Consider the following 20,533-nt stretch of genomic DNA (forward strand, 5'->3'; position numbering starts at 1 on the left):
TTGAAAATTCGGAAAGCTGCTGAAATTTGCTTTCTTTCTATGTATATCATACCTATACCTAACTAGTCAAGTTTCGGACTTATGAACATTTATTTGTGAAAATGTCCCTTCAGAATGGTATTTCCATTCGGTATTTGGTAAGCAGGACATGATTACTATTTGACAGTAGCGTTGTGACATTCTCCTAATAATATCGACATTTTCGTCACTTCAGAAGTTGCGAATACCTTCAAAACGATGGAACAAAACTATTCAAACGGAGTTCTTATGAATTTGTTTATTATTTTTGGACAGTGTGACAAAATTATCAGCAGAACATGTAGAAAGTTCAATGAAATGTATCCGAATCTACCGCCAATGAACCTCAAGAGATTTATAAGAATTCAGAACAATTTCAATGCATTTGGATCAACTTTAAAAGTACCAAGAAACTTGCCTCGACCCGTAACTTTCGAAGACAACCAGATTAATGTCTTAGCATATTTTCACGCATTTCCCGAGTCATCGATAAGAAGTGCTGAAGAAGATTTGGGTATAAAATATTCATCGGTTCAAAGAATCTTGCGAAGGCATGAAATGCATGATTATAAATTCACCAAAATTCAAGCAATGAAGCCTCAAGATCCTCAACAGAGAGTAGAATTTTGTGAAATGTTGTTGACACGCAATATTTGTGGGGAATGTTTGAAGAAAAAGTTTACAAAATACCCGTGTTTTCGAGAGATGAATTGTTAGAAAGGATTGCCCAAACATTTGAAGATTTGGATCCCAATGAAATCAGATCTGCCACCACGAAAGCAGTCAACACCCGCATTTTAAAGTGCTTGGAAGTGAACGGCCAGCGATTCGAACATATTTTGAAATATTCCACATGATTGTTTTACTTTTTTATAATTATTCATATCAATATTTCCAATTTCAAGTTTCTTGGTGCTTTTTTGAAGTTTATCCAAACATATTGAAATTGTTCTGAATTCGTATAAATTTCTTGAGGTTCATTGGCGGTAGATTCGGATACATTTCATTGAACTTTCTACATGTTCTGCTGATAATTTTGTCACACTGTCCAAAAATAATAAACAAATTCATAAGAACTTCGTATGAATAGTTTTGTTCCATCGTTTTGAAGGTATTTGCAACTCCTGAAGTGACGAAAATGTCGATATTATTAGGAGAATGTCACAACGCTACTGTCAAATAGTAATCATGGCCTGCTTACCAAATACCGAATGGAAATACCATTCTGAAGGGACATTTTCACAAATAAATGTTCATAAGTCCGAAACTTGACTAGTTAGGTATATGTATGATATACATAGAAAGAAAGCAAATTTCAACAGCTTTCCGAATTTTCAATAATATACAGGGTGTTCCATTCAAAATAATCAAATTTCAGCAACTTTTTCAAGCAAACGAAAAAACTGTATTTTTTTACCACCCTGTATTGAAGTAACGGAGATTAGGCTGACGTGTAGGAAGTGTCCATGTATCACCTAACTCCAAACCAAATTTCGATATCATAGTACTTCTTAACTAAAAGATATCGGCATTTTTAGAAGTCATGATTTTCGAAAAAAAAAATTGAAATTAATTTTTATTTCGAAAACGGTAACAGATAGGTATAGGGAAATATCAAGAAAAGTTGTCGGGTAATTGTTGGAGATTCCAAAAATAATATTATATACAGAGTGTTCCATTTGAAAAATCAAAGTTGCTACTGCTTTCTAATAGAAGCGGCAACACCGCATTGTCGAAAATATTTTATTTGGCTAGAGAATGTCCGAATATGCCCTCCATCAAATTTTCAAAGTGATCCGTTGTCTGGTTCACCAGAAACGTCTAATGTGCCATCCACCGTGAATCAGCCTGTATAGTAATTTCACCTGAACGATTTGATCTCCACAAGAAGTTTGTGGACATAAGTTCCAAAAAAAGGATTTTGTGACCCAGACTATTGGGTATATGAAAATTATTATTCAATAGATAGAGGTCTAGCGATTAAAGATTTCAAACTCAATTTCATATTTCTCCAAGGATTTTAATTTCTAGAAAGAAAGTAAACTTTGTCAAGTACTTTATGAAATAATACTACGAGCTCTAACTCCAAACTTTCCTGGTCGATGCCGCTCCTTATTCAGTAAGAAAATATGCCTGAAGGCAAATAAATGTTTTAACTACTTTTCTTCAGATTATTCGCAGAGTTCAATGAAAGTTTGCAAATGATAATCTCCTATCAAATTAAAATATTCTCTGAAGTAGTTTAGTGAACCTGCATTGTTTGCATTGTGATTTTTCAGTTCGCCTTGAGTTCAGCGATTTATAAAACCCATTATAAAACCCATACAGGGCGAACGGGAAAGTGGTATTGCAAAAAATACTTCAGATGTCATGTATCACAAAAATCCAAAGCGTCATATCAGGTGATCCAGCAGGTCATTATCTATCCTCCGGTGTTGACACTTGTCTTCTAGCAAGAGATTAGCATCACACCAGTCTTTCATTTTTATAACATCTATGCTGATCAAATCATACAGTTTTCTTTCATTCTTGCAATGCCAAAATAATGTAGTGTCATTAGAGAATTGGGTTATTTCTGCGGTTATGCGGTTATATTAATGCGCGCTAAGTCGTTAATATATAACAAGAAGAGAATTGGGCCTATAACTGATCCTTGTGGAACACCACAAGTAACTGACTGGAGATGGAATATGCTGTCCGGGAGTTTGACTTTCTGAGTACGTTCTGACAGGTATGACCTGAATCATTTCAAAGATATATCTCTAAAGCCATACACTTCTAGTTTTTGCAGCAGAATTTCATGATCCACGCAATCGAAAGCTTTTGAAAGATCGTAAAAAACTGCCGCTGCTATTTCACGATTATTTAAATTGAGATAAACGTTTTCCAGTAGAAGAAACACATCATCTTCCGTGTTTTTCAAACTCTGAAACCCAAACTGAATGCTACTAATAATATTATGCTTACTCAAAAACATCATAAATCTTTGTTTAACAAGTTTTTCTATGAATTGAGCAAGGGTAGGTAGCATAGAAATAGGCCTAATGTTGTCAGGATTGCTAGTGTCGCGTCCTTTGTGCAAAGGAATAACAATTGCTGTTTTCAAACATGCCGGAAGTACACCGGTTATGAAGCTTTTGTTTATAGCTTCCACCAAAGCGGTGATAGCTGAGTTGTGCAATATATCCATATTCTCACAAACTTCCACATTAATATTAGTATGGATAGTTTTCTAATAAACCAATCTTCAACTCGGCCACTGTCTGGACTATTGCAGTTCTACCAAAAGGATAGTTGCGTCAATGTTTCCATTTCACTCGAATAATTTTGTGTTTCTTACCGTAAAAGCGACGCACAGATATTTTCAAACTCATAGACGGTAAGAAAATCAAATACTTTTACTGTGATGTTTTGTGAATACCAAATGTATCGTATGATAAATATTGAAAACAACAAATCACTCATGCATCTCCATTTGAATAGTTTTGGTTCTGATAAGTTTATACTGACAAAACTCATGGACATGGCGGAATCAGATTATTATCAATGAGTTAAAAACTTCAGCACACTCATATTTGTTAACACGCATAGGCAAATATCTGTGATTCCAGTTTATCGTTCATTATAATTCATCACAATAAACAAAATTGAAAACTGCTAGGACGCTGTATTACATGTGTGATAACTGTTAACTTTTTGAGCATATCTGATAGCTATTATATGGAATTCAGTATCTCCTGTAACAAATATCGATATTAATCATTAATCAGAAAAACTGAACTATATCATCTAACAATCAAAGTATCCCGAAGTGATCAATAAAAAACTACTGATTATTTGGGAACAGCTTACCCGATTTTTGAATATGAACAATAAACAAAAACGAGTGGACCCACATTTTTTTCTCATCGAAATATACCAGAAGTGATTAATTTTTTCGACAACTTCGTCCGATCTTTTACTATTGTCGTATGTACCAATACCATAGAAGTAAAATTGCAGTATGTGCAACTTTTCAATTATTTTTCATTATAAATACAACTTCATACCTTTCACTGAACGTTATCGATATGTGAATCAACTGAAATTCTTCAAATTTAGATGATGGTGAGTGATGCCGTTATTTTTTAAGAGTGTTTCTGAAAAACCATTGTCAGTATGTTAAAATATGTGTAATATTTCACACCATAAGAAGTTGAATTTTTCAATTCATGAATATTTTGACAAGGATTATAATTTCTAGAAAGAAAGTAAACTTTGTCAAGTACTTTATGAAATAATACTACGAGCTCTAACTCCAAACTTTCCTGGTCGATGCCGCTCCTTATTCAGTAAGAAAATATGCCTGAAGGCAAATAAATGTTTTAACTACTTTTCTTCAGATTATTCGCAGAGTTCAATGAAAGTTTGCAAATGATAATCTCCTATCAAATTAAAATATTCTCTGAAGTAGTTTAGTGAACCTGCATTGTTTGCATTGTGATTTTTCAGTTCGCCTTGAGTTCAGCGATTTATAAAACCCATTATAAAACCCATACAGGGCGAACGGGAAAGTGGTATTGCAAAAAATACTTCAGATGTCATGTATCACAAAAATCCAAAGCGTCATATCAGGTGATCCAGCAGGTCATTATCTATCCTCCGGTGTTGACTCTTGTCTTCTAGCAAGAGATTAGCATCACACCAGTCTTTCATTTTTATAACATCTATGCTGATCAAATCATACAGTTTTCTTTCATTCTTGCAATGCCAAAATAATGTAGTGTCATTAGCGAATTGGGTTATTTCTGCGGTTATGCGGTTATATTAATGCGCGCTAAGTCGTTAATATATAACAAGAAGAGAATTGGGCCTATAACTGATCCTTGTGGAACACCACAAGTAACTGACTGGAGATGGAATATGCTGTCCGGGAGTTTGACTTTCTGAGTACGTTCTGACAGGTATGACCTGAATCATTTCAAAGATATATCTCTAAAGCCATACACTTCTAGTTTTTGCAGCAGAATTTCATGATCCACGCAATCGAAAGCTTTTGAAAGATCGTAAAAAACTGCCGCTGCTATTTCACGATTATTTAAATTGAGATAAACGTTTTCCAGTAGATGAAACACATCATCTTCCGTGTTTTTCAAACTCTGAAACCCAAACTGAATGCTACTAATAATATTATGCTTACTCAAAAACATCATAAATCTTTGTTTAACAAGTTTTTCTATGAATTGAGCAAGGGTAGGTAGCATAGAAATAGGCCTAATGTTGTCAGGATTGCTAGTGTCGCGTCCTTTGTGCAAAGGAATAACAATTGCTGTTTTCAAACATGCCGGAAGTACACCGGTTATGAAGCTTTTGTTTATAGCTTCCACCAAAGCGGTGATAGCTGAGTTGTGCAATATATCCATATTCTCACAAACTTCCACATTAATATTAGTATGGATAGTTTTCTAATAAACCAATCTTCAACTCGGCCACTGTCTGGACTATTGCAGTTCTACCAAAAGGATAGTTGCGTCAATGTTTCCATTTCACTCGAATAATTTTGTGTTTCTTACCGTAAAAGCGACGCACAGATATTTTCAAACTCATAGACGGTAAGAAAATCAAATACTTTTACTGTGATGTTTTGTGAATACCAAATGTATCGTATGATAAATATTGAAAACAACAAATCACTCATGCATCTCCATTTGAATAGTTTTGGTTCTGATAAGTTTATACTGACAAAACTCATGGACATGGCGGAATCAGATTATTATCAATGAGTTAAAAACTTCAGCACACTCATATTTGTTAACACGCATAGGCAAATATCTGTGATTCCAGTTTATCGTTCATTATAATTCATCACAATAAACAAAATTGAAAACTGCTAGGACGCTGTATTACATGTGTGATAACTGTTAACTTTTTGAGCATATCTGATAGCTATTATATGAAATTCAGTATCTCCTGTAACAAATATCGATATTAATCATTAATCAGAAAAACTGAACTATATCATCTAACAATCAAAGTATCCCGAAGTGATCAATAAAAAACTACTGATTATTTGGGAACAGCTTACCCGATTTTTGAATATGAACAATAAACAAAAACGAGTGGACCCACATTTTTTTCTCATCGAAATATACCAGAAGTGATTAATTTTTTCGACAACTTCGTCCGATCTTTTACTATTGTCGTATGTACCAATACCATAGAAGTAAAATTGCAGTATGTGCAACTTTTCAATTATTTTTCATTATAAATACAACTTCATACCTTTCACTGAACGTTATCGATATGTGAATCAACTGAAATTCTTCAAATTTAGATGATGGTGAGTGATGCCGTTATTTTTTAAGAGTGTTTCTGAAAAACCATTGTCAGTATGTTAAAATATGTGTAATATTTCACACCATAAGAAGTTGAATTTTTCAATTCATGAATATTTTGACAAGGTAACGCATGATTTTATTTTTCTCCCTTCTTTTTCTGTTCATCATAGAAAAATGAATCGTGTATTTACCCATAATGATGAAACTTACTGATGCTGGAGTTGCAATTTGTTTTGGGTTTACATCGTTGAAGAACTCGTTTATTTTGACAAATAGAAAAAATCATTTACAACATTCCAGCATTTTTTCCAGTTTTGTTCATATTAATGAACTATATATAATGAGCGATAACCTAGAATCATAGATGAAGTCACAAGCGTATTAACAAAAATGTGTGTCATTATAGCAATTCATTACTCATTGAATGGAAATAAAATTTGTCAGTGATTACTAATTTGTCGATAATGGCCCATTTGAAATCTGATTCGGTCACATTCATTAGTTTTATCAATATAAATTCATCAACCAAAATAAATTAATCGGGTAGAAATGATTGATTTGAAATTTTCACTCTTTGTCATATTTATTTGAAGTGATCACAGATTGAGGGTATTATGAATTGAATTCGAATTGTTTAAAAACTGCACAAGTCTTGCGAAGGAAGTTATTTTTCAGAATTTTCATTTCGATTTGTTAGATAGATAGATCTTTATTGTCTGAAATGCAATTCATTTGTCTTTGGAGAGTGTCATGTTTATAAATACATAAAATGTTATCAATATATAAAATATTGGTTTTTTAAAGACTATATAGTATTCACAAAAATACAGTGAAGATTAAAAATAACAGATAAACAAAAACAAGATAAGAAGAAATGTATAATCATCTTATCAATAAAACAACACAATTTCAAAATTACTCGACATGAATCGTAATATACATCGTGATATACCGAAAGACTAGAATTTGTATGCAAAATACTCTTCCAAACTGTAGAAGTACTTTTCCAAAACAAGTTTCTATACCGATTTTCTAAATTCTTCAAGTTTAATTGATGTTATATGTTTTGGTAGATGATTATAACTTTGTCTACTTCTATAGCTTCAAGACTGCCTGGTCAAAGATGATGTGGGCAGTGAAATGTCAAGTTTTTATCGCTACGCGTAGACTTTTCTATTATGGCTTTCAAACTTTTCTTTATATTTGTGAAGTAAGCATACAGTCTCTAAAATGAATATTTCAGTTATTGTTAAAATTCTATTTCTGCAGAAAAGTGGCCTACACGAGTCACCCATCTCCAATTTGAATATTATTCTCAAAGTTATTTTCTTGATAACGAATATTCGCTGCATCAAATTCCGGCTGCCTGAGCCATGTCAATAGAAGTGAATATTTTACACTAAATTTACTGGAGTCATCTCATGAAAGTCAGAACAATTTGAGCTTATTTAAGAACATTCATCATCAATATAAGAGTGTGAAAGCTATTTTCTGATAATATAAAACATGAGTTAAATACCAACACTGTAGTTTCTGCGTTGGGAACAATAAGAACAATAACTGCGAGCTCTGCGACAGTTACCTCATTGCCTTTCATAATGTCTACCGCAGTAGTAGACAAAACGTCAGGCATAAAAACCTGCAGAACGCTGACAAAAAAAACCGGAAAATAGCTTTCACAAAGTTTCATCCGGCCGTGAAAGTTTACATTTTTCAAAAAACACAATAGTAGATATACTATCCATCTATGTGTGAAGGAACGCATTATATCATTGATACCTAATTAACCTGTTTCTTCGCAAGATATATGCTTCAAACGAAGAAATAATCAATGAAACAGTACAAAACAAAAGAGAAAGAGATATGGCCAACGTCCTCCGGGTACCTGCAATAGATACCTGAAATAACAAAAATATTACCTGAATTATGAATGAAAATGAATCCCATTTTTACATGGGAGTAGGTTAATCACCATGACTTTACTATCGATACTATTGCATTTTACTTACTTTCCTTGAAGACTGAATATATGCAACTCTCCTGTTTGAAGATCCTAAATCAAACTATTCGCTGTACTGCAAATTGGACAACCCCAAATTATAAATGGTACACTGAACGTGTCAGAATTATACTTTGATAATAACACCAACACACCAGGCATTACACACGCGAACCTGCCACGTCAACCGCCATGTTGAATCAAATGTCGGATTTAACGCAAATGTACCATGCATTAAGGGACAGCCGCTTTCACAGAGCTTATTCGACTGTCGCGCGCTACACTTCAATTGACCAATGAGAAACGTTTACTCCAATTCTTCACTTACCCATTTCTCTTTTTCCAGGATTTTTCCCTTTGTAATTAAATAATTTCGAGTACAAAAAGACAAATAGGATGAGAATTAACCAATTTATTGATGCAATTGGTTCATTTATTGGCCCATTCAAATTTTTTTGTCGTTTCCAACAGTTGCTGTTGGAGCAATTCATCCAGAATCTTCGCGTTGAGTTCAAAAACTGGTTAACACTATCAGGGTTATATACATTAGGTTATGCGTTCGATTAAGATCTTCAAATATTTTTGTTTTTAATAATATTGAATTATTTGAATACGTTATTATAAGATAATTCAAAATTCCATTGTATAGAATGTTCCAAAATATACCGTGGGGATATATTCTAAGAATATACCATATGGTATATTCGATCGACAATATTCTTAGAATATTCAAGGGAGAATAATCCATTTATAGACATTCTATGCACATTCTTTCGGGAATAATCCTGCCATATTCATTCAAGCATATTCTATGAATATTCTAAAGGCATGTATATATTCCAAGAATATTCTATGAATATTTGGAATATATACGTTCGTTTCATGATATACAGGAAATATTCCATGAATATCTAGTGCTGTGTGGGTGTTGCCCTAATTCGATCAGGTATTAATCAGCTTTATGTTTCAGCAAACACATCGCAACCATAAACGTACATACCTTTTCGCATTACTTTTAAATCCCACGATATGTCCCCTAATAATAAATGCTCCAATTTTAATCCCTTTCCAGCAGAAAGTTCGTTCATCTGTTTGCTGTTCATTCTCTACCTTCATCATGAAATATGCATAGAAGGTATTATGCTTCATTTATGGGCGTGAAACTTGGCAGTAGTTCACAAACGAAATTGTAAATTACCTTGATCTATCATTCATACAAAAAGTGAGAGAAATTTTCTAAGTAGGGAAAAAGCAATTCATTTCGAAATAAACTCTACACAAAGATGTGTAGATCATACAGAGAAATACGAATAGCAACTGCCTCAAAATTGTTGGGGAAGCAATTAGTTTGGTAAATTTTCAAGATATCAATCAGAGATTCCGAAACTACCTTCAGAAGTTGCAAGCTCAGAATTCCTGCTTGCGAATCTCCCACAAAAAGATTCGCCTGATTGGATATGAATGATAGAATAGTTCTCCATCATGTAGTCCTGTTTCATGAAATCATATTGAGCGAAACCCCGCCATAACTGATTAGAAAACTTACTCATCCATGAGTAATGTCCACGACCTCATCTGGCGTGAAAGACACGCCAGATGAAGCCATTGTATGGCGAAACACGTGTTGCGTTTTTGTTAAACAATTTAGTGAAAATCTCACAATAAAGTGTTTTTGGAATACGTTAGTTATGGATTTTCATCAAGTATCGGCCGATTCCATAATATATCACAATCATTTAATTTCTCAACTAAGCTATTCAAACATTTTGATTGCAGTATCTCAATCATTTTTCTCATAGATTTCGAATTGCAGAAAGGGGAAATCCAAAGCTAACAATTGTCGAAAGCTGTACCTTGAAGTTGTACATCCTCTAGGGGCGAGCTCATTGGTTTCGTTGGAATGTTTACGTAGTTTATAGAGATCGCCGATATCGAATAAATGAAAATAAAAGCAACAATACTCAAACGCCTCACAGGATTCAAGTTAACTCAATAACAAGCGCGGTAATTGATGTTAAAATAGCCCTGCGAAACGGAAATGTAAATACAGTTAATTTACTACTTCCGTTACATCATAATCTGCAGGTGAATAATAGCCTCATCTTCAAATTCAGCAAATAATAACACTGATTTCAGTTAATATAATAGACAGGGATTTTGTGAGAAAACATTCAACAGTATTCAAAATTTCAGTAATTTATTATGAGGTTAGTTTTCTAACAAATATTGTTTTGAATGTTCAAGAAAATAGGAAACTGCATTGAAAAACAGCTTGCTTCAGTCAAGTCTCAGAAATAACAACAGTTCCTTTTCAGTGAACCTAAATATCGTGTAATCCACATTTGGATTACATAACATTTCAGGCACTACAAATTACGAGATTTGTGATGAGACAAAGTGCAAGTTTGAATGGCAATAAAGCCATTACTAACACTATACAATAATTTGGTCAGACCTTAACTTGAATAAGAGGCTATAGTTTGGTCTGGCATCTTTCTTGTGATATATTTTAGATTTCTCCCTTAATACTCCGGACTCTGATCGAAAAGGGATTTTAAGTAAAACTCACTTTTACTGCCCTATATCACATATATTCTGCGCTTTTTACCCGTGCGTTTTCCAAACTCCCCGTTTTACCATGGCCCCTTCTCTTGGCTTGACACCCACCGTGATATACGAGGGGCAGAAAACTAACTGTATTACACTTCTCATATTGTTCACGAGAATAGATTAAAAAAATGCTGTGATTTTTATATTACATAAAATATAAAGTATACCCGGACTATGATACAGTTAGATCAGTAGCACTACGAAATGCTTTCAAAACACCCAGTTCAGAAAATAGCAGACAGCCAAGTATAGTGTTTTCATAAACTACCTGATTTGCTGAAACAATTTATATGCACTTTTTCACCAGAAATGAAATATCTGAGAATAGTAGAATCTCAGTAAATGATAGTGAAGTCTTTGTCACGAAATTCATCAAATTCATAGGAGTATTTGTGGACAATAATATGGGATGGAATAGCAATGTCAATCACATTTGTAAGAAATTGAATAGTAGTTACTTTGCTATATTGCAACTGAAAAATATTTTTGTGACGAGTTAGTTGATCAGCATTCACTATGCTATCGTTCTTTCCCACATTTCTTATAATATCATTATATAGGGTGGTGCCGGGCTTTTCCCCCTTCAAGTCACCAGGGCCTGACGGTATAAGACCAGCCCGACTTCAGTGGGGACTGGACACTCTTATGCCACAACTGGTTGGAATATTCAGAGCCTCTCTAGCTCTGAGGTATATTCCCAGTAAGTGGAGAGAATTAAGAGTAGTATTTGTACCCAAACCAGGTAGGATGGACTACACCATACCAAAAGCATTCCGACCAATTAGTCTCACATCGTTTTTCTTAAAAACCATGGAGAGGCTATGTGAGCGGTATATAAGAGATGAAGTACTTGTTAACAACCCACTTCATCCAAATCAGCATGCATATACCCCGGGAAGGTCTACTGATTCGGCCCTTCACCATGTGGTTGGCAGAATCGAGAGATCATTGGATAACAAAGAATCCACCCTAGGTATATTCATAGATATTGAGAGAGCGTTTGATAAAACAACCTTTCCAACAATTACCCAGCAACTACACTCCAGGAATGTACCCCTGGTAGTAGGAGAATGGATACTCCAGATGCTCTCTAGCAGAGCACTAAGTATTAATGTAGAAGACATCACAGTAAAAGGACTGGTCATGAGGGGATGTCCACAGGGAGGGGTCTTATCACCCCTTCTCTGGAACATAGTTCTGAATACCTTAATTAATCACCTTAACAAAAAAGGATTCTACACAATTGCATACGCAGATGACATAGTTATCTTGCAGACCGGCAAATTTGTAAACACATTGTGCGATAGAGCGCAGGATGGGCTCAAATTGATAGAAACATGGTGTAAGGAACACTCACTGTCGATCAATCCCAAGAAGACTGAGATGGTCCTTTTCACCAGGAAAAGAAGTTTAACGGGCTTAAAACCTCCCGAAATCTTCAAAAGCCAACTAAACTTCTCTGAAGAGGTGAAATACCTTGGTATTATCCTCGACAAGAAGCTAACATGGAATTCTCATCTACAGAGTAGAGCAAAAAGAGCATACGTGGCTTATGAGCAATGTCGGAGGACAGTGGGACGCGCATGGGGTCTTTCACCCCGTGTAGTCGCCTGGATCTACACTGCAATAACAAGACCTATGTTAACGTATGGAGCCATTGCATGGGGACCGAAAGTTCTACAAGCAACGGCCATCCAAAAATTATATCAAATACAGCGACTGGCTTGTTCAAACATCACAGGAGCCATGAGAACAACACCAACCGCGGCAATGGAATTAATCACGGGTATGACCCCTCTGGACCTGTACGTTAAGGAGGTTGCGTTAATGGCCATGGTACGATTGCACACGGCTGATGTAAACCTAGAAGTAGGAATGGGTCGATTGAGGTTGGGCCTATGGCGGGAAGCGCTTACTGCGCAACCTCTGCTGCAGGCAACAAGTGATGCAATTGAACCCAGGTTTGTGTTTAATAAACCCTACAGAATACAAATCAAGCAGAACACAGAGTCAGATGTTACAAATGCAATACGGATTTATACAGATGGCTCAAAAACCAAAGAAGGCTCAGGATGTGGAGTGTACTCCAGATCACTAAGCCTAAGGATTAAGTGGGGAATGGGAAGAAATACCAGCGTGGTCCAAACAGAACTGGCTGGAATCTCAATCGCCACAAAAGAAATAACCATGAAAAGAATTCCTGACAAAAACATAACAATCTGCACTGATAGCAGACAAGCACTATTAGCCTTGAACAGACACCGTGTTACTTCAGGGCTAGCACTAGAGTGCCACCAAGATTTAGCTAAAGCCTCGGTAGATAATAACATTATCCTGAGGTGGACAGGAGTGGACAGGTGGACAGGAGTAAAGGTAATCGCACTGCCGACTATTTAGCCAAGGAAGCGGCTGGACTAAGAATTTTAGAACCAAGTGGCAACCACGGCCTGATGACTTCGACAATCGCGGAACTAGTCAAAAGTTACACCCATGCTCAATCTCTAAAGAGATGGGATGAAATCAAAGGATGTAATCTTGCCAGGATCACCTTGGGCGACCCTGGGAAGCTGGCGCCGAAGAAATATCTGGCGATGACCTGGAAAAATCCACGCCTTACAGTAGGATTTCTGACTGGCCACTGTCAGCTAAGGAAACACCTACATAATATGGGGCTAGTGGACACACCTCTATGCAGGATGTGTGAACAGGAAGATGAGACTGTCAGGCATGTCCTGTGCGAGTGCCCGGAGTTATCGTCAATAAGAGAGTGTGTGTTCAGCGAGTCTTGGCTTACACCTGCCGATATGAAGGAGATGTCTCCCAGCGACCTGTCCACCTTCCTGGAAAGGACAGGATGGAACAATTCCTCGGAAGGATGTACAATGGGTCACATGTGGCCTAAGTGCGTGGGCTTACACTCACCCTCCCTACTCTACAGATACAGAGATATAGGGTGGTGCATCCAGGATCTTCGTCTCTCGAAAGGGGATTATATCTACGATTAATTTTTGGCCTAGACTGTAGAGAAACATGTCGTAATCATTTCAAAGAACATGGAATTCTTACATTTTACTCTATTTACATCTACAAATGCATTTGTTTCTGACTCCGATTAGTTTTGGTTCTGAAATTGTCTCTGGTTTTAATAGTTTTTTGAATAAAAATACTTTGAATGACAAGATGTGGTTTTCATGTTCGACAATTATTCAAATTCTGTTTAATTTTGCCAACTATTCAAAAAATCTCTGATAAATAATGAGCACATGAGCAAAATGAATGAAACAAACATTTCGGAAAAATAATCCGTAGGAACAGCATTCTACATGCAGAAAGTAATTATCACAACTTTTCCCTCAACTCTGATTATACGACTACCCAACTCGATCTTCGAAACTTATTAGGCCTCCTAATAGAGAAGCCAAATACACAGAGGAATTCAACTTCTCAATCATCTGCCTGCCTGTATAAGATTGGAAGTCAACGTCAATGTTTTCAAAGGAGAACTTGAAAACTTTCCATGTAATGAATGTTACTATGACATATCCGAATGCATGAGCAAAAAGATAACGTGAGTTATGACATTCGATTGCCCTGGTTATTATTATAACCTTCCATATTTCCAATATTGTCATTTCATCTGATCTGATTTAGGGGAGCCCAAGCGGGGATTTCGGGATTCACTAAAGCGCGGCAGATTAATATACAGGGGGATACCTTGTACCCGGTTAAGTACCTTCACCGAATATGAGCCCCATACATAATGCCGCCTGTGAGGGATAAAGAATCAGATCAGTAAAAAAAAATTGATCATCAGAAATTCTCGAGCGCGTCAGATTAAGATAGGGTGAGTTAATTACCTGCTAGAAAGTGTATATTCCGGTAATCTGACAATTTGAGAGTGACGTAAAGAAAGGGGAGGTCAGCAAAGTTGTAAAAAAATTACGTCGTTTCGACATTCTCGAGCGAAGCTTATTTTTTTTTTCATTTTGAAAGAAATAATTCAAGGATATCGAAAAATATATAATCTGACGATTTCCGCAAGCCGAAATAACAAAAATTCGTCGATAAATTTTAATGCGTGCAGCTGTGTGATACCTATATTTCCCTCTCCGAGTTTCTGTACCTCTATTCTCTATTCACTTTTTCTCTATCTATTACTCTCTTACTCCGTCCCCACTCTGAATTCTGTTGTCATGACGCCATCACAGCTGATCACAGAGACTCGTTCGTGATGAAGATGATGATTAATTAATCAATTAATTGATGGATGTAGCCGTTACTACGTGGTAGGAAATCATAATGAAGAAAAGAGAAATTGAACTTTCTATGTTTTTTACCACTTTTATTTGTAACTAACGTTACTGCAGTTTCGTCCATTTTCAAAATTATACAGTATATAAGGACATTTTCTAAATTATACAATATATACGTTTGAAAATGTCCTCATAGGACGAAACTGCAGTAACGTTAGTATCAAATAAAAGTGGTAAGAAACATAGAAAGTTTTATTTTTCTCTTCTTCATTAATTAATCAATTGATTACAAAAAATTAAATTTTTTTAGCATTTTTTTCAAATTATTTTCTTATAAATACAAGTATTCTACTTAAAAAACATACACTCATTTATTTGCATGCCATTTCCTGAGCTTCTCAATTATTTAAGTTCAATGAATTTTTAAAAAAATGAAAAAATATTGTTTTTGTCAGATTAAGCAAATCCCTCTAGATAATCGTCAGATTATGAGACAACACGTCTAAAACATAAAGATGAATCGTATATATCTTAATCTGACGCGCTTGAGTATTTCAAAATGGGGAATTTTTGGCAGTGAGTTTGCGTCAGATCGAAATCGTTAGATTATTGAATGAGAGCTTTTTTGTTGCACTCAACACCTCCTTAGAAAATCTGACGCGTTCGATTAAATTTTTTTCGTTTTCACTTTCAACCGTTACGTACAACCACATCAGTCAAACGATCAGATTAACATACCAACATTATTAAAAATACGTAGGACATTGATGCTATCAATATCTGACGCGCTCGAGTATGTCCATGCAACAGTATTTTTTTACGTATTCAAAAATTTATAGCCGCTTCCCCCACCGATGGAAAGGTATATATTATATAACATTTTTTTCTTCTTATCATGTAAGCTTTGCAACCTAATATGTCTCAATAACGTTCAAGTAAATCCCCATTTTGCATCGTGGGATCCCCTGCTATTATGTCTGTGACTGTTCCAATATCATGTTGATATGATCTGACTGAAATAAAAATTATTATTATTATAAAGCTCATATCAGACCTTCTTTGGAGTATTCTTCCCAGTACTGTTTGATAACTCTTTCAATTGAGGAAGCGTTTATGTGTACTAAACTTTTCGAGAACGTTTTTCCAATCGAATTTGATCTCCAGCGATTCAATCCAATGAGAATCGCTACTTTCGCACAGGCACCGCTCTTAGATCGCCTTCAGAACTCGTGTTCTGTCTTTTTAAAAATAGTGACCACAACAATATGTAAGATGTTAACTCATATCTCAATAACTTTTGTTTACTTTTTATTTTATAGCCATATACCAATTTGTAAAATGTACATAATACTGGTTGAGTGGAAGAGTAGCGTAAGCTAAACTCCGCCAGTATGAAAGTATAAATAAAGACAATAATAATAATGATCTTTATTCAATCCTTACAAATCACATACAGCATGATATTGGATACGTCACAAATAAAAAAACCGTGTGATGATAGACAAATTTACAATCAACAATATTAAAATATCACAATTCAATAGATTTGTTCATATATATAAGAAAACATGTATAATATTTATATTCACACATATGAGCAAACACATTTTCATTCTGCATCAAGAAATTCTTTGATACTATAATAACATTCGTCTTGCAAATATACTTTCAATTTTGATTTGGAGAAATTTTTATTCCGTTGCTCTCTCAGGTTTGTGGGAAGATGATTGAAAAAGTCTACACCTCTATATGAGGGTTTTTTTTCATAGAATGATGAGCTGTGTGCAGGAATTCTGATGAGGTCTCCGTTTCTAGTTGGGTATCCATGGCAATGGGAAACCGTTTGATACATCTCCACATGTTGCATAATCATAATCATAATCATAATTTATTAGCCCAAGTATGTATAAAGTACATTTAAGGTTGTCATAACAGAGGTATAAGTATATGTATAGAACGTAGATTCAGTGTAAAACATAGAAAAAGTAAACGACATATAGTTCAGTGACAAACAGTACATGACATTTGCAGTATCTGAAAAACTTTCAACAAAATTATTAACAATTTCAGTGGATTATGGTTGTATTTCATCAAAACAGAAGTCAAAAAATTCGTCGAGATTGTAGAAGGCATTATACAGTAAAATTTCCATAACTGCAGCTTTAAATCTTTTTATCGGGGCATTTTTTAGTCCATTTGGTAATTTATTAAAAAGTTTCAGAGCAGTATAATTTGTTGGCTGCTGAGTTCTTTCCATTCTATGGTAGGGAATACTCAATAAATTTTTATTTCTGGTGTTGTAGTAGTGATATGATGAATCACATCACGCATTGTAATATAAAAACTGATGGTAGAGTTAATATATTTAATTTTTCAAATAATGGTCTGCAGTGGTCCTTGAAACCAGCTTGAGCTATTATTCGTATGACTTTTTTCTGCAATTTGAATATTCTCTCACTATCTGAAGAGTTACCCCAAATTAAAAGGCCGTTAGAAAAGACCGAATAGAAGTTACTGTAGTAGTATGTTAGTGTCTGTCGTGTCACAAGTGGTGAATTCTGTAAGTTTTCTGATTTGATAAACTGCTTTATTCAATTTTGCTGCTAATTGCTTAATATGTTTTTTCCAACTCAAGTTAGTGTCAATATGGATGCCTAATAATTTCACGCTATTTTGTTGATCAGATTTTTCGAATAGTAACTCGTTTGTTTTTTCAGTATTTAGTTTAAAATTGTTTGCTGTAAACCAATTGGTGGCTCTCGCTACTGTAAATAACATTACTGTAAATAACATTATACATTTGAAAACATAAATACTTGGAACTGTTGAAATTTTATATTTTTGAAAATATGGTTGCCACGATTCATCTGATTTTAGATTGAAAATGAGTCGAATAATTCTTTTTTGGGAAACAAATATTCTGTTTGAGTTACTGGAGCAGCCACAGATATTGATGTTATAGGATATGTTGCAGTAGATTAGAGCATAATATACATTGATGAGTTGATTGGTATCTAACATATTTTTTAATTGCAATATAGCATAGTAACCTGTATTCACTGTTTTGCTCATGGCATCAATATTATTTTCCCAACTCATTCCACTATTTATATAAGTTCCAAGGAATTTCGTAACTTCAGAAAGATGAATAGTGCTAAATTTGACAACCACTTGAATATCAGTCACAGATCTCCACCTAGAATGAAAATGCATACAGACTGTTTTCTCTGCATCCACTATCAAAAAATTTCTTCCACCCCAATTCACGAATTCTTCTGCTGAATCATTTAGTTTTTTTTTGTAAGTCTTCAGGACTATCTGCATCAATGGCCGATGTAGTATCATCTGCATAGAGAACTACTGAATTTGAACTGATATAGTCAGGTAGATCGTTTGTGAATAACAAAAAAATAAGCGGCCCCAAGATTGAGCCCTGAGGAACTCCCCGGTCCATCTCATAATATTCAGATGTATGCTCTCCGATTTTAACTGATATTTTCCTGAAGCGCATGTATGACATCAACCATGACAAGAAATTTCCACGAAAGCCCAGGAAATATAAGTAATTTACTTTCGATTATCTCCAGGTTAATAATGTCGAATGCTATCAATATTCATTATTATTATTTTTTCAATTTAGTAGAGTGCAGAACGAGAATAACTCCAGCGATCTTTTCCAGGTGCAGTCGAGTCAGACAACGAGAATGCTATGCAGTTCCACTCGAACGGCAGCGCCCATCCCAATTTCGAATTCAACGTACCTCGAAATGTAACCACTGCGGTGGGCCATACGGCTTTCCTGCATTGCAGGGTGGAACAACTGGGAGACAAGGCGGTAAGTCGGTCGAGTCAAAAAGAAAACTTTCCTTCGTAATTTCCTCCATCTCAGGTGCAATTAAACTCGAGTTTAGCACGTCAGCAACATCCCGAGACGACGTTTTCAAAAGTGAAAGAAACTTTATCAAGGGGAAAAACCGGGAATCTGAATAATTACCGTGCTCGTTCCTATAAAAAGTTGAAAGTTGTGTCCATAATCCCCGCGTTTCTACTTCCACAAATTTTGATATCGTACCGTAACGAATTGTAGCGCTAATGAACTTGGAACTGAGAATTCGTTTAACGATAAAATAATTAGCAACCACTCAATGCACAGATATTAGATTAAACTCTGAGATTGGAAAATGGGAGAATGGTTTTTTCACTGATCAACTACAAAAGGTTACAGTATTGACTGAACACTGCCAAAGCCGGTCTTCTGAATCTCTAATTACCAAAAACTCTTTTTGAAAAAGAAAGGTTTTGACTTTCTACCCCTCCATCTTCATACAAAATGAATGTGGGAATTTTCAGAAGGAAGAAAGAAAGCAATCAATTCCAAAACTCTATACAAATATGTGTAATTCATGCAAATGAGTAACTTTCAGACACAAACTGGAGAAAAAGCCCTCTCAAAACACGTACCTTCATATAAACATTGAACTACACGAAAGAAAAAGTGTTTCCTAACCAAATAATTTTATATGAACATTGAGTTTTACAGAAATCACTATTTCCTATTCAGTTTGTACTCCAAACATCCGTTATGGAGTTGAATCAGACATCATTGATAGGATTTCTACACAATATGAAAAAGGTGAAGTTTAGAACTCCGTCATCCTCAATGGCGGATATCCAGTGTTTCGGAATGAGACGCTTCAGCACCAATGTGGATTAAATCACAAGAGAAAGAGCTCAAATGATTCATGGAACAACGACTTCATGTCACTAATGGAGTGAATCTACTCATCCCATCGACGATATGAGTAGATTCGAATTCAGTTCTTCATCTTATAATGTTACCCATATTGGTACTGAAGAAGCAATAGAGCAAATGTATCATTTCGAAACATCGGATATCCACCATTGAGGATGACAGAGTTCCATGTTACAAAAATTACACTTCTTTCATATACTGTATTGTGTAGCAATCCTGTTAATGATATCTGATCCATTTCCACAACGAAAGTTTGGAGTGAGAATTAATAGAGCTACATATTTTTGATGAGAGTTCATTTTGAAATTATTCACGTTTTCCTATCTCTGTAATATTTCCACATTCCTTTTGTATATAAAGATGGAGAAGTAGAAATACAAAATCTTCTTTTTCTCGAAACTATTCCGTGCTGAAAATATACCGCTTCCTATTCCACCAAAAACTCATTTCGGTTTTTCGTTTATTTCATTCTCGTGCTTGGAATCGCACGTTGAAAGGTAATACCTTGTTAGGGTTATCGTTCACAGGGGACGACAACTGGTTAACGAAAAAACAAATTTTGAACAGATTTTCAACATATTCC

The 20,533-nt window shown here is 35.1% G+C and overlaps 1 protein-coding gene across 1 annotated transcript in view; it reads left to right on the forward strand.

Moving 5' to 3' along the window:
- LOC111503101 (zwei Ig domain protein zig-8) overlaps positions 1-20,533 on the forward strand; it is a 296,655-nt gene that overhangs the window by 126,995 nt on the left and 149,127 nt on the right. The window contains exon 2 of the mRNA XM_074186021.1: positions 18,878-19,032. Within this exon, the coding sequence (XP_074042122.1) occupies positions 18,878-19,032 (155 nt within the window). The remainder of the gene's footprint in view (positions 1-18,877; positions 19,033-20,533) is intronic.

This window comes from Leptinotarsa decemlineata, unplaced genomic scaffold (assembly GCF_025532065.1).
Source record: "Leptinotarsa decemlineata unplaced genomic scaffold, Ldec_3_MD MMD2_tig00078422_RagTag_RagTag, whole genome shotgun sequence".
Taxonomy (NCBI): domain Eukaryota; kingdom Metazoa; phylum Arthropoda; class Insecta; order Coleoptera; family Chrysomelidae; genus Leptinotarsa; species Leptinotarsa decemlineata.